General features: G+C 46.8%; 1 protein-coding gene across 8 annotated transcripts in view; it reads left to right on the top strand.

Annotated features, from left to right (window-relative positions):
* ERBB4 (erb-b2 receptor tyrosine kinase 4) overlaps positions 1-22431 on the top strand; it is a 640083-nt gene that overhangs the window by 231526 nt on the left and 386126 nt on the right. For 7 of the 8 annotated variants that reach the window (XM_042783933.1, XM_042783931.1, XM_042783930.1 and 4 more), the window contains exon 2: positions 7336-7487. In XM_042783933.1, the coding sequence (XP_042639867.1) occupies positions 7336-7487 (152 nt within the window). Of the gene's footprint in view, positions 1-4173; positions 4261-7335; positions 7488-22431 lie in introns of those variants that run through there. The other variant, XM_042783935.1, reaches the window with a different exon arrangement.

Here is a 22431-nt window from a genome sequence, read left to right as displayed (position 1 = left end):
GGAAGAACCATTGGTAAAGCTTCTTATATTAATTTTTGCTTTTTTTAGTGGTAGCTGTGTGATACAGGTCCTGCAAGTACATTTTTCCCATTTTGTCTTTTCCAATTGCTGTAACATAATATGTACATGATGAAATTGAAGAGAAACAGTGCTGGAAATATTGGCATAAAGCAAGCAGATGACAGTGACTTGACATGGTCAGCACAGTCAATTATCCTTGAAGTGCTGCAGTATAAATCTAGTCAGCATTTTGATGCCTTTTCTTAATTGGTATGAACAGGAATGCTGCATTGGTAAAATATGCTGCGTAGCATCCACCAAACAGATTTTGGAGATCTCAGTGCAAGGAGAGGGTATCATCAGCTCAGGAAAGTGTTATCTCATATAACTAATTCTTCTTGATGAAGTTACAATCACTGTCAGTCATTACTGTGCCTATTTGCGTGCCTGTTCATAAAATTGGGAAAGAACTTCCTTTTGTAGGTGGCATCTGATCAACCTCTACTGGAGGTGGGACCACCCTGATAACACATCCCTGCAACTTTTCTGGAAGTGCTTGGAAGCCTTTACAATGCATACGAAATGATATTTGGGAGATTAGTGAGCAAATTTTGGGGAATTAATGCTTTTGGTCCTTGGTGCTGTCAACCCAGGGACCTCTTCTCTGTGCAAAGAGAATAAAGGCTGTAGAAGTATTTCAGAGTGTCCTTTTAGCATTGCAGATTAAAGTCTGGATGAAAATGATAGTTATTTTTTTGTTTGGCTTCATTTAGCAGTTGTAGAGAGCTTAACCTGGAAATCAGAGTAAATAGCAGCACTCCAAGGCTTGTGTTTCTGGGCCATTTGCACTTTCGCATGCAGATAGAAGGTGTTAAAGCCGCGATGGTGTAGCTCACAGCCGCCGTGGGCCAGCCTGTACCGTGTCACCTCATCCCGATGACACCCTGACAGACTGAACGGCGGCTGGATGGCAATGCTGAGCTTCTCCTCTGATGGCCGTGCGGCTGTCCAGGGCGGCATGGCAGTCCGATTGGTTGCATGCAACTGGATTCAAATGGGATGATAATTTTCTAGTGTAGGGCAGACTTCACGGAAGGAAAACACTTGTGCCAGCTGAGCTTTTAATTAGGAGTACAGAGAAAATTATGCTGTCCTTCATTACAGTCTCTCACCTAGGGAAAGCAAGCCTCTAATTTTAAAACATACTATAAAACCACTGGGTTTACAGGAAAACGGCTGGTGACCTCAAGGGGAGTATTTTACCTTCTCCGAGGAGACATCTGCAAGACTGTAAGTGCAGGCGGTCCCTCCCTTCGTTAGGACGTGCATAATTGCAAGAAAATGCAGGGCTTTTGCAGCTGATTCAAGGAGAGCTGTAAAATAATAATGGAAGGATTAAAAGTGTGTTTATCCCTTCTTCTGTGTGCGCACGTGACAGGGTGCCCAGGCTGTGGCTGAGAGCACAGAGCATAATGAAGTGAATGGGGACTGCTGCGGCATTGCTAGTAATTAGTTGTTACTTCAGGGATTTGAGTATTTCCCCCATCTGGGGGTCTTAACAAATTGCCGGGAGTGTTTGCAATTATTAATAAACAGTTAAGTTAGCTGCCTTTCAAGAAACCCTCATGACGGTGCTGTCTGTAAAAACACAGCTAATTAAGTAAATAAGTGGGAAGTATGGGAAAAGAGTGTGTTAGAGATGCTGACTGTTGTTGGGCTTGTCCTGTCTGGGATGAAGGAATGCCTGTGATTCTCTTTTCATAAACACGCTCCTGGAACCACTGACTCTGAGAGCTTAAGCCTCCTCTTGCTTTTTCCCCCCCCCCTTCACAAGCCGATTGACAGAAGGAGGTTGTGCTGCATTCTGGCAGGGGCTGGTGTGGGGCGAACACGCTGTTCCCCTAACGACCTTGCCAAAGAGGTAGTAATAGAGGTATTATGATTCAAAAGAATATATCCAGGTGGTCGAGATAACTCCCTTGGAGCTTGCAATGAGGTTGCCTCATGGCTGTTTGCCTGAACCTGCTTTGGGAGAGGAGTGAGACACTGGTATTTCAGGTGGGGGGTGACCCTGCCAGAGATGGTGGGATTCACTCTTCCCGAGTAACTCGAACTGTAGGCAAATCCAGAGAGGGGTTGAATAAGAAATTAAGCAAGTTTTTCCGAAAGTTAGTTGAGCTGGGAGCATTATAAAATCTGTTAGTATTGCAAGAAACAGAACTAGATGGAGTGAAATGTAGTTTCTTAATTTAATGTGTATATTTATCATCAACAGAGCAGAGCAAATTAATGGCCTAAAAAGCAGAAGCTAAAGGACATTTTTAAATGCCTCCATTATTTGCTACCTTTGAGTGAGCATCCGAATGATTTGGTGTTGTTATGAAAAAAATGTCAATGGGAAATTAATTTCCAAGTCATGTGCATGAATATTGATGAAAAAAGTAAATTCAATTCAATACAGACAACTATTACTGCTGTAATTGGGGCCATTAGGAGTTGAAACTGTCACTTCAGGTAGCTGGTAATAAGTAAACAGTTGAACGTGAAGCGGGACTGTTGTGTGAGTAATGGCTGAAACCTACCTTTGGGATGGCCAAGCAGTGCTCTGCCCCAGCACCCACTCTAAATCACCCACGCTTGGGGTGTAGGTAAGAAGCAGCCACGGGCTGGCAGCCTGACCGATCCCTGTCACCGCTGGTTTGGGGCTTCCCGCCTGGAAAAGTCACATCCTTCAGCTTCAGGAGAGCATCGGTGGTGGGTGTCTCTGGGCACGTGCCCGTTGCACGCTCTGCCAGCTTTGTTGACAGAATATGGGAAGAGAGGGAATGGCCACGTGCGTGTTGGTGGAGAGGTGAGTTTGAGAGCTGTGTGGCACGCTGGTAACCTGGTACAGGCTGTCATCAACAGCTCGCTGGGGTTTCCGTCGGGGGAAAAAGTGTCAGGGATGTCAGATTTTCCTGGGCATGTATTGGAACGGCGCTGAAGGGTTTCCCTCGTTGAGATGGCTCTGTAAGGCCTCCTGAGCAGGTCAGGAGCATATGTGCTCAGAGATGCTCAGCAGTGAGAGAAGCTGCAGACTGGAGGCACGTCTTAAAAGCTGCTACTTTTCTGACCTCTGTTAGAGGCAGGGGAATTAGTATTTTTTTATTAACCAGGAGAGGTTCTGCTGCAGGGACTGCTTTTAACACGCAATCTTTATTTTCTTGCTGCTCATTCGTGTCTGGGGCTATATAAAATAACGTGTCTAACAATATACAACAAAGTGCTTTGAAGAGAGTTTATGAAATACAGATTATGGTCGTTGTGCATGGTGTGACAAGGAAATACACTTTGTTGTGCTTATGTTTATGCCTATCTATGGCTGGAGCATCCCTGAAAATATGTATTATTTTGGCACTTAATTTTAAAGAGCTGTTACAGCACATAGAAGCCTGTTGCTGTTCTGAGAGATGAGCAGGAGGGTGAGAGGAGTATGTTTGTGCTCTGTGTCGAGCTTGGGGACAGAGGGACTGGAGATCCCACCCGACCCCTGCTCAGCTCCCACTTCACAACACGGTTACTTTAGTGCTTTTTCACTATTTTGGCAAACGATTTTTTGCCCTGGAACAGCTGGGAATTGCCTCCTGTGGCTCAAAATGGGAGGATAAAACTTGTTAACTACCAGTTCATAGCCTGCTTTCTGGTCTGTGTCCCTCCCAGGCTTGGCTCCCTAGTTTGTGTGGGCAAGCAAGAGCACCTTTGTAATTGTACGTGGCAGCAGCATATCTTTTTCATGGCAGGAATGGTTTTTTACCCTATTAGTTTGTATTTTGCCTTAAAAAAACACCAACAGCATAACTAATCTCTCTGCTTTAAAGGACTCCCTGTGGAGGGTGAAGGTACTGTCCCAGCTCTGTCCTCTTGCAAGTGATGATTGATCTAATCTGTTTTTCTTAAATACTTTCATAGTTTTCTCTTTTTTTGAATCTGGCATAATTATTAGGTGCATCAAAAGTATATGTCCAAAACCCCTGCTGTAAAGCTGAGATGCAGAGAGATTAATGGTTTATTGTAATAATGGATTATTCAGGATCCATGGTTATGCCCACATTCGCTTGGGGACTTGAACTCATTCTGCAGGTCCAGGTGTTCTCCCGTTCCAAGTACTGTTTCTGCATCAGCTGCGCTGCTGGTTGGGTACCTATGGCCTGAAAACCTGCACTCCAACACCCCCTGATAGATGCAGGATGCTCTCACTTTCGGTATACGACTTGATTTGAGGTAATCTATAACCAGTTTCTTTGTTTTGTTGAGGGGAGATGACCTGTCAGGACACTACAGAGCTACAAAAGCCGAGCCAGGCCATGCAGTGGTTGGGAAGATGGATGCTGGGCAGTGACTTTCCTTGGTTTCCCAAATTCTGTGGCAGAGCAGGCTGGGAGGAGCCGCTTTTTGCGGCCCTTTTGCCATGTATTGAGCAGGCAGCAGAGGCTCAGGTGTGAGCTGGAACAAGATGTTTTATGTAACAAATGGGCAGATTTATTTTTTTAAGACGGAAATTAAGTGCTTGGACTTACTATGAGATAAATTTAAATGATCAACATGATTTCTTTTAAATATGCCTTTCAGGTTTTATTCATCCAAAATAATTGTTTTCCATAGCAATATCAAAAACTAGGAGTAGTTACTGCAATGGTTTGGTTGTACAAAATTAATCAAAGAAAACCTGCAGCCCCGGCTTACATCTGGGCTGGCTTTGCCCCCATTGAATGCTCTTGCAAGAGCAGGCTCCAGGTGTTCTGCCTCCTTACAGCAACAAATGGCTAAATTAGCTTTCGGGAAACGTTTAATGGGTGTGCAACATGAAATATCAGTGTTGCAGCATGTAGGTTTATTAGCTGAGCTGCTGGAATTGTTTTCTGAGCTACGTTGATCCTTAGCACTGATTGTGAAATGGAACAGAAATTATTTATTAGTCCTCAGGAGCCTTAAGACAGAATAATACTTACTGGGCTGGAAACACAGTCAATCTTGTTGTTATAGATGCTGCTGTGTTTAAGGAAGAAGCAAACAAACTGATTTTGTAATGGGTAGCAAACATTTTTAGAAGCCTTCTGACAGGGACAGGCGTGCATCTCCCTGAAGGGTGGAGGTGCTTGTAGGGCAGATCTTGAGATTGTTCTGAATAAAACTCTAAATATGAGTTAGGACAGGGCTTTGTGTTTGAAAAAGAAAGATGTGCCGTCCCCTAGCAGCAGTGGTTAACCCTCTGAGGTGTTCCCAGTCCATCAGAGCTACGCCAGGTTCCAGCGGGACCATGTGTTTCTACCTTGGGAATCCCCAAAAATGGCTATTAAAAATACTATAACTAAAATCTTGTTTACCACTTAGAGAAAAACATATCTAAAGTTTTACAAGTTTCAAAATGGGAATATTTGTGCTTTAAATTAAGCCTTGAAATGAGGTCACAGTTTTTATTTTAAAACCTGAGCAAACAAACCCGTTTTGTTTTTCTGCAACACTGTTTAATGAATATATGTCAAATATTGAAAGTATTTAAACTGAGCGAGGACTTTCAAATTTTACTTTTTCCAGGGCAAAGAAATAAATTAAAAAATTACATCCTTTACGAAATTTCTTTTGCTACCTAGACCAAATGTGTATTTGGAAAAGCAGTACTATAGAGTGCCTTTTGAGTGTTGGTCCAGGCTCTTTGGCCTCTGGAAACATAAAACCCGAAAATGATCTGATAAAACCTTCAATGGCTTGCAATGAAACCAGCCCTTGCTGTCCCTCCCCAGTGGGGAGTTACGGTTCAGGAGGAACACATTTCTGCTGCCTTTTTTAGGGCAGAGGGAGCTTCCTTGGGAGAAAACTTTGAGCAGTTTGTGGGTTTCTGGCTGCCTCCCGAAGCCCGTTGCCAAGAGGCTGCTTGAAGCTCGAGTTGTCCTGGCACGAGAGCAGATTGCTCTGCAGCAGAGAGACCGCAGCAGAAAACAGAGATGAGAATTGTTCCCGTTTCTATTAAAAAAAGGGAGGGGGGGAGATGTAGTAAGCAAACAGTAAATAATAGTAGTACTCAAAAACCTAATTACTTTTGATATTTATAAAAAGGACCTGCATCATTCAAAAGAGCATATTTTAGCCAATTTTACTGATTATGCTTCCAGTAATGGAGAGTTTTGTTTGTATTGATCAAATCCAGGAGTGGGAATGGCTCCAGAAATGCTATTCTGGTCTGGCTGATGTTTTTCATAATATAATGCCCATTTCAAAAGTTTGGATATATTCAGATTAATTTGCTTGCAGATAAGAACAACCCGTAAGCTGTTGGTAAAGAGGAAAAGTAAGCGCATGCCAAAAAAAAAAAAAAAAAAAAGCCCAGCGTCACACCTCACACTTGACGATTTAGGTAGCACTGCTGCCCTGGCAGGCTCAGAGCTGCCTGAAAAACTGCTGTTGTAAAGTGCTGCTTCTGTGTTTCTTTCCCGCATTCATTTTTGTCATTGCTTGATGCATGGCGAGGTAATAGACTGAGCTGAGCTGTGATTCTGCAGTAGCTTTGAACCAGACTTCAAAATTTAGAACAAAGTAGTATGATATTAAAGGGCGTCTTCTGAAAACTAACTGTATTAGGATGGTATTTCCTAACTCATCTGACACATCTCCACTGTATGTTCAGTCTGGTGACTTGTGGAAAGGCGATGTATTTTTTGTCTTTCTCCTATCTAATTGTGTAAAGCTGGGAAGAGCAGGGGTCTCAAGGAAAGTGGTGAGGCAAACAATGTCAGGTATAAAAATGTTGGTCAGGTTGCTCTTGGCTTGTCTGACAGCCCGTTCTGAGCATCAGCTGCACTGGGAAGACGTTGGACTGCTCAGGTCAGCTTGGATGCAACGGTCCCTCCAGCCTTGCGTCCCTTAGTCTGTGATGGGCACACCTCTGTTCAGTGGCCGTTTCTGTCTTTGGCAGAACTAGTAGGGACTTGGCTGAGGTGTGTGTTTGGCCCTTTAGGTGCTGGGGTCAACTAGTTCTGCATTTTCCCTGCGTTTCTGCGTTTTCAGCCTTTTTTTGCATTTGGTAGTAAATACCAGCACTTCATCCTGTTTGGTGAGATACAATTAAATTGTTGAGATGGTCATGGACCATATCTGTACCTTTCTATCTGTACTGCTAATATTTGAGTAACTTGTGCTGGGCTTTTTTTTTTTTTTTTTTTGAAGGACCCAATCCTGTTTATAATTCAGGATTTATGTTACAATTACCTTGTATCCCCGTACACAAACTTAATTTCCTTCTCTGCTCCTATGCCTCTCTTCCATGCTCATCCTGATTGTTTGCCCTGTGGTTTCTTGCAGTGTGTGCCGGCACAGAGAACAAGCTGAGCTCCCTCTCTGACCTGGAGCAGCAGTATCGGGCCCTGCGCAAGTACTATGAGAACTGTGAGGTAGTTATGGGCAACCTGGAAATCACCAGCATTGAGCACAACCGAGACCTCTCCTTCCTGCGGGTAAGCAATCTTCTTTTTCTTTCCCTCCACCTTCTCTGTTTAGGGGAGTAGCTATGGATGCTGGGCTGGCCAAGGGCAGGTCTCTTTCCCACCAGCTCCACTGCAATATGAAAGGATAACAAAATGTCACAGATGCACAGAGAACAAGAGCAATGTCACTGCTGTGACGGGTGCTCTGAGTATGCGTCGTTTAGATTTATCCAGCGCTCGGGGGAGAAAGCCACGTCACTATGCAGAAAAATTACACCTTGCAGGTCTCTGTCACTGTGTGTTGCCAGCAGGTATGGAGCAGGTGAGGTAGGCTTTAGGAAGGTCAGAGAATCGTGCAGGTGAGCACTGGAGGCTCGGAGAAGCTGATCCTAACAAAATACTATATACGGACTGATAGATAGACTAAGCAACGGAAGAGCTTTGGGGCAATGGTTGTGGTGCATTTAAGAAAAAGGGAAAAAAAGGCCATTGCTGAATGAACGTAAACCCTTTTTCGTGTGCAGTACTGGAGGTACGAGCCCAATTGAACCTCTAGCATCCAGGAGAGAAGTCTCTGCTAGATGAAGGCTGTCCTGCCACTGTGGAGCCTGGGGTGTGAGCCTCCTCAGCCCTGCTTACATATTGAGAAAATACCATGCTTTTGGGTTTGTGAAGGAACATTTCGGCGTGGTTTGTATGTTCCCTGTTAACATGCTAGCAACCACAAGGAGGGGAAAGGTGAATAGTGAATTAAAAGAATTGAAGTCCATCATTATTGGGTGCTCCAAAACTAATTGTGTTTGAGGAAATATCCCAGTAAAGAAGTGATCCAGTGCACGCAGGTGGATGTCTGAAGATGCTGCAGACGATGTGGCTGCAACATGGAAGAAACTGGTATGTAGGTGTGAGGGCTACGGTAGGAAAGGCAGCCCGTGGCAGTGTGGTTGCAGGCTGTGCTGGTCATACGCTCCAACAGAAGTCAAGCCATGACATGGATAAGGGTTTACACTGCACGTATCGTATGGCATCACTTGAGTATACTTATGCAAAATGCTAATGTCATGTTTCAAGATGCGTGTCTGTGTGTAACTGGCACTTTCATAAAAAGCACGTAGGGGGAGCGGTGAAGTTTAAATCCGGCAGCAGGAAGAGGGCGGCGGGAGTCAGCCCAGCAGGTTGTGTTACACTCAGTTGTTTGGTCTGCTGGGTCTCGGGTGAACCTGGTGCTCAATTTCAGTTTGTGAAAATGTGAACTTTCCATTTTGAGTTCTAACAAAGGCAAAGCAGATTCTCCAAGAGCGTGTTTAGCTTTGCTTCATGTTAAATTTGTTGGGGATTTCACAGGATTTCCACTCTATATGTTGGCCTATATTTACTCAAAGTGTACACCAGGCTGCTAAAAGATCTGCAAGCAAAATTCAGCTACCAAATACGTCTGGAGTAAAGTTTGGGGTGCTAATTGCACTCAGACTAACAGGTTGCCTGTTAATTTGAGTGACGAATGCCTAGGAAGTGAATGCTATCTATACATTTCACAGTTGTGACAGGTGGGGAAAGCACATATGCTTGTGCTGTGAAACATATAGCCTTGGTGCAGCTGGACTAACATTTCCCACCGCGTTAGACAGGCGGCAGATAGATACCTCCTGCGCGGGCAGGGTCCCTGCACCGATTCGGGCATCGCGGGAGTTTCAGGTGCCTCCTGGAGCCCCTGGCTGGGCCATCGTCAACGGCTCGAATTCATCACGGACGCTTCTCCCGCTTTGGCTTTCCTTTCTTCTTCTGCCCGCCGGTAGGTAGGAAAAACAAATTGTTGGGAAATTAGGGGATTAACGTTCCTTGTGGAGAGCTGCTATAAGCAGAATAACATGTTGGTGGAAAGTGAGCAGTAAAATCAGTAAATGAGAGGAGGAAAGAAGGGCCCTGTGTAGTAAATGAAGGTGGTTCTGTCTTTTTGGTGACAGTGTTGCTTTTTTATTGGTTTTATTACTTCTCTTACCTGAGACTGCCCTCTCGCACATGTCTCGGCAAAAAGCAGAATTTGAGACAAAATCCAGCAAACTGGAAGTCTAGTTAATATGATAAATTGTAGTCATTAAAGTGGAAAACCAGACAGAGGAGAACATGTTCTTGGTGAGGCAAATAAATAAATAAATGTTGGCATATTTACGCTGATAATTCGACATTCATTAGTTAGGCAGTATTACTTGCTTTATCATTTAAAAAATGGTTTTAATAGCCAAATGAACGTGGCAGATGGGAGATAACTGAAAGAAAGGCAATTTGTCTCAGACTTAAATATGGTGAACTCGTCATGCAAGATGATGCTCCTCCAGCCTGCTCCAATTTTCCTTAGTCTCTGTTGCAATTTTTGCCCTCTTTCTCCACCAAACGGGCTGCAGGTAGGCAGCTGACGTACCCCTGAGTTATCTGCCCGTCTGGCTGATGGGTGCCATGGCTTTGTGTGCCGCCTGCCTGTCTTCTTGTTAGTGCTTAGCTTAGCGGGGCAGCCTCTCACTCCAGAACAGAGGGAAGACCTAGTGAGCTAGGCAGGCTGAGCCTTTTTATCATGCAATAATAAACTAATACCATAAATGAATTGAAGTGAAAACCCCCCATAATTTTATTTATCCTGCAGAGGAACATTAAAAGATCAGCATCCCATCTCTCATATTTATTTAGACATTTATTCCCCAAGTAGATTTGCTTTATATCTATGAGTTAGCTCCCTGGATATCTGCTGATTAAGACTAAAAAGGGCTGCCTATCACCTGAACTAAATGCTCAACCACTTAAACTTCCAGGCCTGCGAGTGAGTGTGTAGCTTTGAGGTCATGAGGAGCTTCATTCATCAAGTCAGGGATTGCATATACTAGTGGGTTTTGCCTCGCTTTTCCTATGTCTGCAGAACAGGACTAGCAATCTGCTGGCATAGTTGTATGTATTTTATTTTTCCTTCTGGTTGTGTTATAGTCTTGGCATTGCTTGCCTGTGGGTGGCCAAAACAAGGGTGAGCAATTGAAATGTGAAGTTGTCCTCTGCGTGTGCTACCCTGCAGCTCCATCAGCTCTAGTTCCTGCTGCTTGGTGCTTCCCCGCCCCGCGAGTCCTGGCAGAGGAAAGGAGCGCTCGGTAGCAGGAAAAAAATGCATCTAAGCCTGAGTGCCGGGAAAGGCAAGATGTTTCTGACTGTGGGCTGGTGCCGGTGTTCTTTGTTATTCTTTTGAGGCTCAGCCTACCCACAGAAAACATACGCTGGGGTATTTCAGTCTTTGGAGTCCCACCACCACAAGCTTCGGCAATGGAATGAGGCTTAGGTTAACGCACGGCATTGCTGCTGGAGCAGCACCTCCCTGTTGTGGCCAAGGCACGCTCTCCACCGTCACGGGCTGCAGTAGGGAAAGGCATCGAATGTTTCCAAGAGCATGATTGAACTGGACAGGACAAATAATTGGGTGGAAAACAGGCCCCCAGAGCTCCCTTGTTTCTGTCGCACGTCCAGGCTCACCCAGCAAGCCGGCAGTGACGGTGGGAAGAGGTCGGGCTCCGTGTCCCACTGCTCTTCAACCCACTGGCATCCTCCAACTAATTGCGTGGGTCAGGATTTTGTGCTAGGACTTGCTCCGTGGAACTAGAGAAGCCGGTTGAGCTGGCACGTGTCCTGAGTCTCATCAAGGCTAGAGCACAGATTTATTTCCCTGAGTTGGATTTCAGAAAAAAAATCTTGAGAGAAGCTCAGATTGCGCAGCGGTTCATATTGCAAACAGCTGATTTCAGGAATGGGAACCTAGTTTAGTTTCACTTGGCAAAGCTGACGGTTTGTGTCATGGACAGTTCTTATTTCTTAATAGCATCTCTGTATTCAATTTTCAAAATAAAATATACAATTGGTATACCACAAAACAATCTTCTGCAAGCACTCTTGTTCTCTTAAACACATTTGGTAAAGGAGAGTTTTCTTTGACTAATCCCCAGGCTTTTAGCAATTCACAGTCAGTAAATTATCTTCTTGTGCCTGGATTTTATTTAACCAATTCAGATTATTTATTTTTGAGGACATGACCAAAGTTCTGTACTGTTCCCTGCAATAACTCTCTGAAATGATTATGAAACTTATTTCTAACCCCAATCAACAGCCTTCGGAAATGATCTACTACCGCTTTATAGATTCTTTTCTTCATTTACCTCTGTAGTGCTGCTGTCACACCCTCAGCCACAGCTATGTTGGCAGCTATCTGCGTGCCATTTAACAGGGTGGGTGTTTCACGGAGGGCAGATTTCAGGCCACTGCAGTTCCTGCGAAGATGTACAGCCCCATCTCCCCTTTGTCAGCGTACATAACTGCGCGCTCGGCGAAAACCTGCGCCAGCCCGTACTTACTACTTTCCTTATAATTTGTGGTGGATGGAATTTGGGGGTTCAGGTTTTATATGTATTTGCTTCTGGTTGTGTTAGAGCCTCGGAGGAGGTCTGGGTCGGACAGACCCCTGTGAAGGGAGAGGGCTGTCAGAGCGGCCGCGGGAAGAGTTGGTAGCAAACCGTGCTGCCCAGTCCCATGGCATTCAGAACTGCTTCTTGGTCTTTTATAACAAAAGCTTTTTGGTCTTTTATAGCAAAACGAGTCTAAGCAGACCCTTCTGAAAACTCCAGTGGCAGAGCTCAGTGGAAATGTGGGCGTGGAGAGAGCCTGCAGTCTGAACAGCCGTGTCGGGAAGGGGAACACAGAGAGAGACAGGAGGGTATTGCCTTGTCTGGTTTGCTTGGCAGATCACTGTGATGATATGTATGGCTTCTGAAGGCCTGGCAGCACAGCCCTGCATCTTCTTCTGCAGCGAAATGGTTTCTTAAATCCCAGTTGACAGGCTTCAGTAAGGTCCCAGCTCAGCAGAAAGGGAGCAGGCTGTGGAGTAGTGCCTGTCAGAAGCCCCCCCGAAGGAGAGGCTGCAGGGTGGCGATGCCTGTGTGCAGGGGGGTTTTCTGCAGAAGTGCTTGGAAAGTGTTGCAGTCTGACCCTACACCAGCATAGGGATTTGGGGGGGGGGGGGGGAGTGTGTGTGTCGGGGGTTTGTTGGGCAAAGCTGCCCTGTAACATTTGTTCCTCAGTGAGTTGCATCAGGAGAGCCTCACCAGCATGTGTTGTCCTTGGCTGGCAAGAGGCAAAGTGGTCTCTGGGTAATTACAGACCTGGAAATCCAATACATTTATGTATTTATTTGTAGTTGTCCTGTCCCGTTGTCCCCTGCCCCCCAGCCCTGCCCCGGACTTTACCCGTTAGAAAACAAAGCACATGGAGCCGAATGGTGTGCCTGCAGCGGTATGAGGGACAGGACTGTGCCTGCCACACAAATCCAGGTGGAAAGAGGCCACCTCCAACTTGATGCATAAACCTGGCTAGGGTGTCCACAGCAATAAAAGCAACTGCTGTTCTGGGTAGGTTACAAGAGGCCAGCAGCATGCCAGGCCTTGCTGCTGGTGTTGACAAAATGTTTTATGCTGGCTGCGATGGGCCGCCAGTTGTGTTGGATGAACCCGAGCCGTGTTTAAAGTGAGTTTGACCCCAAACTCAGAGAGTGGAGTGGGAGCAGAGGCTAACTGCAAAAAGCGTGTGTGATACAGCTCTCCTCAAGGACAGCTGCTTCTGCCATTTCCCATTTCTTTTGCAGAAACAGTAGCTTAAAATAATGCCAGTGGTTTAAACTAGTCTCAAGATGGCCAGGGAGTGTTGACTGCCAAGCTGAGGAACAGCACGGATTTGTGAGGTCTTCCAAACCTGTCCTGTGTTGAGAAGCAGGCAGTGAAATGGGAGGCCCATGCCGTGGCCGCGGTGAGTAGCTGAGTGCCAGGCACTGTTACGGTGACGGGTGTTCACATGACCCTCATCTCTTGATGTGTGGGACAGCACCTGACTGGTTGGTGGTAGCTCCTGCTGTTGAAGACAAATATCAGATGGCACATAGTCCCTAACATAATCTCACCATGCTCCATCCCAACCCCAGCACTCCCAGAGCCTCCCAGCTGGTAGGTAAAAGGCATCCAATCCCTTCAGGCGTAGATGCGCTTAGAGGTGTTGCGTTATTTTTGTGCTTCAGTTGCTTTCCCCCTTTGCAATACGCTGATAGGAGAGCATCCACGTCTCTGCAGCGTTGCTCCCTTGTGCTGTCCCAGTCAGGTGTCTGTCATGCAGGTATGTCCTTGTAGCTCCACAGGCTGCCCTTTACCAGCCTCTGTGCCTGCCTTCCTCGGATGACCAGAAACCCCTTTTCAACAGCACGTCTGGTTTCAACCCATTTTTGGGAGACAGAGGTCATGGTGCTGCTCAGTTTGTACCCCTGCCGAGCCCACTTTGCTGTAAACTTCTAGCTGCTGCTGGTGCCTCTCCTTGGCAAGATACCACGCAGCAGCGCAAGGACCCTTCCCCCCCCCACCCGTTCCTTCCCCACAAAAAGCTGCCTGCCTGGCTGCCAACCCCTCATCTGCCTCACCTCCCTCCCTCCTGGCCTTTCTGCCCAGGTTTCCCCCCTGTGCCCGGCCGTGCTTCCCTACTCGGGGGCGCAAACAACGCGGAGCCGCCCTGTGCCTGCCGTGCTGCCCCTGCTCCCTCCCACCACCCCGGCGCGGGGTGACCCCCAGCCCTCTCCCCACCTTGTCCTCGCCCTGCCCGAGTGGCCTCGCTTGCCATGCGGCTATTTCTGTCCCGATCTTGCAATGCCTTTTTTTTAAACGTTATTTACAAACCCAGCAGCTTCAGCTCTCCAAGGAGCTAATGCTTTTGCTAGTTCCCCACAGCCAGTTTTTGACTCGGGTTTTATAACTCCTCCCAGCTCTACTCTTTTATTTTTATAGCTGTCCTGCAACAAGCAGAATAACTGAGCTAGGAGGCTCCTTTCTCTTCCATACGCAACACCAACCTCCTCTCCCTCTAATAAAGTGAAAAACCCACTTGCACAACCTCTCTTTTCCCTCTCGTCCTTTCCAAAGCAGCCTGGATCAGCTCTGGGATGGAGTTTGGGCTTTGCTTTCGGCTGAGAAAAACTTAAGGACTCTGCAAGCTGATACTCTTCTGCTTGAATTAAATTTTTAATTAAATTAAATTAATCCTCGAGCTGGGTTTGCCAAGCTGTAACCAAATATATGTACATTAGCTATTGCCCCATTAATTTAGCAATTATCTTTGGTGGCTTCATATGAAAGACGTAGTTTGAAATAACCACTTGTGTTTAGGAGGAGAGACATGTGCTGGGCTCCTGTTTTGGCACGGGGATAGATTGTAAAGCTGCCCTTTGCCTCTGTGTGTGCTGGGTGCTGTGTGACCTCCCTGAAAGCGTGGGGTTTTTTTTTTTGGAGGGTTGTAATGGAGAAGGGCTGCAGATGATGCCCTTTTCCAGGGGAGCCTGGGCCTTCTGGGGATGTTACCGGGCTGCTCCTCACATCCCGTCTGCTGCGGGGCTGGCTCTCAGGAGCACTGCCAAAACCTCTGGAGACACGAGCAGCCGTGTTCCCTTGTGCCCACATCCCTGTGATTGATTTGCTGTATAAAACACGCGCTGTCATCTGTGTGGAGCAACTAGCAGGTGGTGTCAACAGGCCCTCGACCGACATGTGCGCGTACGTACAGGTAGTTCGGAGAGGCTCCCTCACCGGGACTCTGGGAGGACGTGGGGATGGATCCCCACCTGGGGCTTTGTTCCTCCCTTTGTTGTGTTGGCAGCATCCAATAGCTTCCCCAGCTCTCCTGCAACCGCTGCCTGCATCCCCTTCAGTTGAAGGGAGCACCCTTCAGTGGTGTCACACGTGGAGATGAGAGGTAAAGATTTGAAGCACAAGATGATTAAGGAGTCTCTTCAAATTGTCTTTTAGTATTTCCCTTTCAGCTCCCATCGTATGGGAGGCACGCCACCTCCAGCCACCTGGGAAGCCTGTCTGATTCATGTGCATGGCAGCGGTAGCAGCTCTGGAGCAGGAGAAAGATAAAAGAAACCTGATCTAAATTATTCAGAGTAACCCAGACCCATGCACATGCCCGAGATCAGTAATATCCTTTTTGCTTGCTATCCCACTTTTGCAGTTGCAGCGAAGCCGCCCTTTGTTAGGGAGAGCAGAGTGCTGGGGAGGTGATGTGGGGAGGCTCCCGAATGCCCAGGGACTGCACCGGCGGTCCTTGAGATGTGAGGCAGGAGTCTGTTCTCCTCGCTGGTCCTGCTGAACCTCACGAGCCTCTCTGGCAGCTTTTGGGTGCTGCAGGGGTGCCCGCAGGCCCAGGTAGGCATGGGAGGTACGGTGTGGGAGCGCTCCTGTTTGTGATGGGCTGCCAGCCACAGCTGCAAGTGATGTGTGCCATTCGACAGCAGTGCCACCCCCTTCCCAGCTCCATTGCTGGGACATGACGAATTGCAAGAGGCCCCAGCATTAAAAATATGCTCAGGATGTGGGGTTCACCACTCGAGGTGGAGAGCTTTCCAGGTTTGGCAGAGGTGATGCGGTAGATGGGTGCCGGCTGGCGGCGGTTCAGCCTGGGTAGCGCGTGGAGCGTGTTGGTGGTAGGGGAAAACATTTGGAGGAGCTGGCAAAGTCTGCCATCACCCCGGGAATGTCACGGACAGGTCTGGGGGCTCTTTGCTTGAACTGTTGAGTAATCTGAGAAATGGATGTGTCCCTGGACTTTGGTCGTGTAGCATCAGTGATAGCCAGGAAGACCTTTCTCCTCCTCCTCTCTAACACAGATATTGTTCCCTTCGTAACAGCCCGCTACACGGTGCTGTATCTGGGGGTACGTGGTGACCCCAGCCCTTTCCTTCATGATCAACATGTGCTGGTGGAAGCACATTACTCCTTGGGCGATACCTGCTGGGGATGTTTGAGGTGCAGGTAGCCCTCCTTCCCCATGCCGACCCGGGGCAGCCCCAGGGCCAGGCCTGTCACCTCGCTGCTCCGCTCTGTGACCCGCCTTCGCCTGTCCCTGGCCAGCCAAGTGTCTGGCAAACTGGTGGTGAGTTCCAGGTGGTCCTGGCGCCCTGAATCTTAGCCAGGAAATTACAGATCAGAAGTCAAATTCTTAACGTGAACAAAAGCAACTGCTGAGATGCATGGCCCTGTCTAGGCTTGGGGTTCGTTTATTTGTTTGCTTGGGTTTTTTTTGTTTTGTTTTGTTTTGTTAAATACAGACTATTCGTTTATTTCTTATCCTCTGGTTTAATGTCTCATCAGACTCTTCCTTCTGTCCACCCACAAAGGGGTCTGATGCTGTTAGCTCCTGCGTGTCTGTAAAATACGAGTGGCTAAACCAGAGCCCAGAAGCTGCTGTGATGGGTACTAAAAAGACGGTGGTAGTGGAAGGGAGGACATTATTAAAAATAAAACAGTGCAAACCTTCTTAATTAGGTGTTGTTTCTCTTAGAAGCTGATCTTTCCTCGAGGCACATGAAACCAATTATGTACTCCCTTTCAACCACCTTATGCTGTTAATGATCTTACTCTTGTAAATGTAAACCTCTCCCCTACTGATGCAATTGGAAATGCTGGCCTGATTCAAGCTGGACTAAAACAAACAATGGAGTAAAGTTAAACTGACAGGAAAAAAAAAAAAACTAGTTGCAAATGCTTTAAAATTATAAATGGATTTATTAGGTTATAAAACAAATGAGTAATTTTCTTCCAGCCACAGAAGGAAAGGTTATTTGGTGTAAATGGTGAGCGTAATGAGTTTTTAAGCCTAGTCTTAATCCTAGCTAGGAGATGGCATAAACTCCGCCATTTCACGCTGTTCACTGACAAGCTTTGCTCAGATGTCATTAGGGATTATTTATTCTCCTCTTTGTCCACCAGCCCTCTCAAATCTTTCTGTGGAACAGAGATTGAAGTCAGGAGGCACAGACGAGGTATACATATGTAATTGTGGTATAGCAGCCTGTGCCAAGTGTGGAAGTATTTTATACTTTACTTTGAGTGACATTTTTCTGTTTTCCTGAGCATTTAGGCAATATGTTGCCAATTTTTCCTCTAGCCCTCCCAACCTCCAATCCCATTTTACTACCGAAGAAAATGATATTAAACAGACTGACTGTCAGAGAGCTGAATAATCTTGCATTGTAAGACACTGACTCAGAGTCCTGGATCAATGGGCTTGAATTGCTGTTAAAAGCTGTATGAAAGGGAAAGCAAAGTCTTTTGCTGTAAGCTGTGTCAAGAGGTGGAGGAGCAGAGGGACGGATGGAGGCTTAGCCAACAGTTTTTGTGCTAAACTGGATCAATTTTAAAGGTTTCTTCTGTAGATGCCTGCCGGAGGGCTTTTATAGTTCAGAAATGTCAGCACAATTGGGCAGATTGCAGCATTCAGCAGCAGCATTGCTCCCTCCCCAAAGCTGGTCTGAGCACTTGGGCCGTCTAATTGCGGCCCTACGCGTGTCGCGCAGGTGTCCTGCGCCGGTGCCCGGGGAGACGCTGGCCCTCCTGAGCGTCCGCCTCAAAACCAGCACGTCAGGGGAGCGTTACGAGGATGTGTCCTGGCGAGAGCTGCTCGTTGCGTGGGGCCGGGCTGAGGAGCCAGGGAGACTGGAGCTGGCCGGGGAGGGGTCGTGGATGTGTCTTTCTGGGATGGAGGCTGGCTTTGCCCAACCCGAGGGGATGTCTCGGTTAACTGCACGCGGTGTGTGTTGCTGTACAGTGCAAGCTGGCTCTGAGGGCTGAACCCTGTGGGGTATGAAATCAGGTACCACTGACTTCTCAGGTGAGATGTCCCCGCTGTCAAACATCATCACAGAGAGGTGGAATCGGGAGGTTTTGGTTTAAGTGGCGAGGACCCAGTTCTGGGCAGTTACTTCTGCAGGTGGTGAAGTGCAACAGGTCTCACTGGCTTCTAGCGCTCATGTTTGAAATTAAGTAGGAGGATAATAGCGTCTGCATGTTGCATTGAATAGCATGTAGTGTTTCTTTTCCCCCTTTGGTGGTCGTTAGTCCTACCAGAGAGGAAGAATGAAGTCCTCTACGGTACTCTGTGAACATGATAAACTTGAAAATGTCAAAAACCAATGTAGAAATATCATGCTGATTTTGACAAACCTGCGCTATTTTGTCCAGGAAAAATAATAGTGATAGCTTATTGTTGGTCACTGGAGAGATAAGTTATACCAAAAAACATTTCATAAGAGAGTTTATGCTCATGCTTTAAGAAAACGTTAATGACCCCAAGATGGAGACTAGACCCTCAAAGTAAGTGCCAGTCAGTTTGAATAGGATGGAAGTGATGTAGCCAGGTGGTGCAGGGGTTTGAATGGTGGCCAGAGCCCAATGTCACCATTCATGCTGATTTCAGATGTTTTTGGGACTGATTCAGGTCCTAAAGTGCCAGCAAAGAAGCTGTAAAACATGATAAAATATTTTATAATTCTGGATGATCATGGTGATGGTGGAAGTATCTGCTGCTTGCTGCCCGGGACAACCTGTCAAACACCAACAAGGAGACTCATCGACACCTGTGGCTACCTGCAGGTATATTGCTGCCTCCAAACGAGGAAGCTTGAGATGTGGAACATCAGTGCTTTAGAATCCTTTTCATACCAGCATTGATGGTTTATATGTAGAAGGACCCCTCCTGCTTTGAATTTGGAAGGGAGCTTCTGAAACCTCCCCCCCCAGCTCTGTACTCACTGGCTTCCCCTCCGGAAAGGGCCGAAGGGCAGAGGAGAATGAAAGGGACAGTGAGGCACATGTCGTATTGCTGCTGTAAATCAAAAGCAACAACCCCGTGTAATACATACCTCAGGAATAATAATGACAGTTCATCCTTCAAAAGTATAGTGCAGAGTGAAGGCCTAAGAAAGGAAAATCCATAATGAGTATCAGGGAATTAATGGCTGTCTGTGCAAAAGCATGGGGTAAGCTCTTCAGGAAGCGGATGACGTTACTGGATTCCTTTCAAAGCCACTGAGTGATCAGCCAGAAGAAAATGTACCTGTTGTAAGGAGCTGTCTTGCTTTGATATGGGTGTGGAAAACCTGACCTAATAGGTTTTACAAATTGCTGTCATTTTTAAAACACTATTTTAAATTTTTTTGGACTCCGGTGAGTTTTTGGGTAAAAGAAAGAAGAATGGAAGTGCACTCTGCAGGTGGGTTCCCCTCCTGCTCTCTGAGCCAGCGAGCTCGATGCAGAACGTCCCTGCTGCTGTGGTGGCCGGTCTCTGCAGCCTGGCTACGTGAACATGTTTATGCTTCATCTGCTGCGCAACTGCAGTTCTCTTGAGGTTGTCTGGAAAAGGCTCTTGTAGTTGAAAGCGCAAAAGATGATTAAGGAAAAAGAAAAGGCACCTGCAAAGCTGTGCGCTCCCTGCATTTCTGTCCCATTCGTGTGTTGTTCTCGTGAGCAGGTGGTACCTTGCCTTATCTTGCCTAAAAGAGGGAAACCTATTAAAACCAGCCGTTGCAGGAATCCCTATGGAGGGGCACCCCAGAAAGGGATGGAGCGAGTTCTCAATAATTGTCAGAGATGTGTGAGCAGAGAGAAATAAGAGGAAAATATTTGCGTGTATTTATGCTGTGTTAAAACCACTGTAGAGAGCAGAGACAGCCGCAGAGCTTACACCTAAAACGTTTTGCTGGAGTTCGTTGCAGTCACAGTTGTCTGGCTGGTGCCTGGGTATCTGCCTCCTCTGCCGATTTGTTTCCTGAAAACGCTGATATTTGTAATTGAGGCCGGGTGAGGTCCATCAATTTAGCAAACCGTGAGCTGATCCCAGCCATGCTGTCAATTAGCTCTGGTGCCTGGCATCTGCGTGGCCGGAGGTTCCGGCGGCGGTGCCCAGTAATGGTGGCGGATGCTGAAACACGCTCCCTTGTCAGCTCATCATTTCGGTGCCAAAGTAATCATTTGATCTCAGCAGAACAGCTGGTTTTAAACTACAGATTATCCACTACTTCATCTCCTCACTTAGTTGTGGAGCTGATTTGTTTCAGCTATAGATCAATTATACTCCCAAAACAACACTCAGTTCATTCGTATCATGTGAAATGAAGATAAAACGGGTTGAGGCGCTAACGATAAATCTTCCATTACAAACCCTCTGTCCCTGCACATAAATACCCATCACCGGGGACTGAGTATTCATTCATTCCTGGAGCGAGTCGTGCTCATTTCATTAGGATACAATGAATTATTTTAGCAGAATAATGCACATATAAGAAAAAAATGCGTTTAAAAGGGCATTTATTTCTTGCACTGCCTATAAGTGTCCCTGGTCGGGTGACACCAAAATCACTCAAACTGATCAAATGTAATATCAAATACGTATGGTTAGAGCCTGTCAGTAAGCACTGTGCGCAAGGAAATCCAGTCGTTGCCAAGCAAGTGTTCTCGTGCGATCTTTTCCTTGACGTTATTATGGCCTTTTGAGCAAAAATTTCTCCATTACTGGCCAGTGAAATTGAGAAATTTTGCTTCATTTACAATGAAGACCCCTCACCTGGCAAATTGATTCAGCGCATGCTCAGCCAACGCACGCCTAGACTACGCTGATGAAGCGGCAAAGTCCCCAAATCATGAAATAATGGCATCACTGCAGGTGTTCCTAGTAGGCGAGCCAGCGTTTCCTGAGGCGAGGTAGGTCCAGCACATTTAAATCCATACCAACATCAATATGTTTGCATCCTTCGCAGCAGCCCTGCCGTTGCCTGCTTTGGGATCGATTCAGCCGTGTGCCGGTGGACGTGCGGCTGAGCAGCGTAGGGCTAAATAGAGATGGAAGCGTTCAAAAACCAAATTTTGGTAAAATGTTAAAACACCATTTTGCTTTGGCTCTGTAATCCTGGTCTTTGACCAAAATGTGTTGGTTTTATTTAACAGAAGAGGTAATTAATAAGCATGCGTTTCCCCTAACGGGTTGCAGTGGGGCAGGTGCCACGTGCCAGTTACCATCAGAAAGTTCCCCAGTTCTTCCTGCCACAAGCATTCAGCCCCATATGCTCGTCGTGTTCTCTGGTGTTCCTGAGACAGCGTGAAATGCTTATTCAGTGCCAATGGGAAGTACTGGGCTGATAGCATTTAACTCAATATTATGATTTCAGAATGCAGAGGTTTAAAGCGTGTGGTTCCTGGTGAGAGCGGGTGCTTTTCTGCGCACCCAGCTCTGTGTGCTTTTGGTCACCTTTTCCTTTTCCAGCTTTCGTTAGAAACGTGCTTCTTGGAAAAACGGTGTGTGAGGAAACCCAAGGGTGCTGTTGGGAACAAAGCGATGCGTGGGGCATGGAGGGGGTCTGCCTGCTATGGCCCCCCCCCCCCTCCCCCCCCGAGTTGCGTCCTGCAGCAGCACAGGCACCCGTGCCCCAAGGGCTGGATGGACAGCGAATGGCTTGAGGCAGGGAAGATCGCCCTCCATCCACCTGTTTTGCTTCTGGTTTCGTGTTTTTTATATTGTTTCTTGTTCTTGTTAGATTTCCATCACAGTGACGTGAGATACCCGATTTGTGCAGTAGAGATCCTGCCATGGATCCGTTGCCAGTGCTCGCATGCTTTTGAGCACTGGGGAGGAGTAAACTGCCTACCAAGTATATTTGTTTTCTGAAAAAGGATTTTTCAGGTATCATTTAAAGCAACCTGTGCTAGAAAGTTTTCTGTCACTCCTTAGGCAGCGCGGTGAGAGAGGACAACACTGTAAGGGTGGTTTCTTACAGCCCTGTGTTGAGAGGTGTGGGGCAGATGTTTCCCTGAGACCTTACAGCACTCATTAGTCCTGGGGCTGGTGTCTTCAGCTTGATTGGCCTGATGATATGAATGCAGAAAGATTAGCACTGAATGGAAACCATTTCAGATAAGGTAATCTGTTCACACTTGCACAAACACGTCTGAGCCAGCTAAGCCCACAGCCAGAAGTTATAAAATTCCTATTTATTTAAATGACTTCGAATAGAGTTCACACACTCCCTGAGATTTCAGTTTAAAAAGACATCATTTTGATTGCGTTTCTGCACCTCAGGTCCTCCAGTAAA

The sequence above is a fragment of the Tyto alba genome, unplaced genomic scaffold (assembly GCF_018691265.1).
Source record: "Tyto alba isolate M040663 unplaced genomic scaffold, T.alba_DEE_v4.0 Super-Scaffold_7, whole genome shotgun sequence".
Taxonomy (NCBI): Eukaryota; Metazoa; Chordata; class Aves; order Strigiformes; family Tytonidae; genus Tyto; species Tyto alba.
The sequence above is the reverse complement of the archived record's forward strand: the minus strand, read 5'-3'. Positions and strand labels throughout refer to the sequence as shown.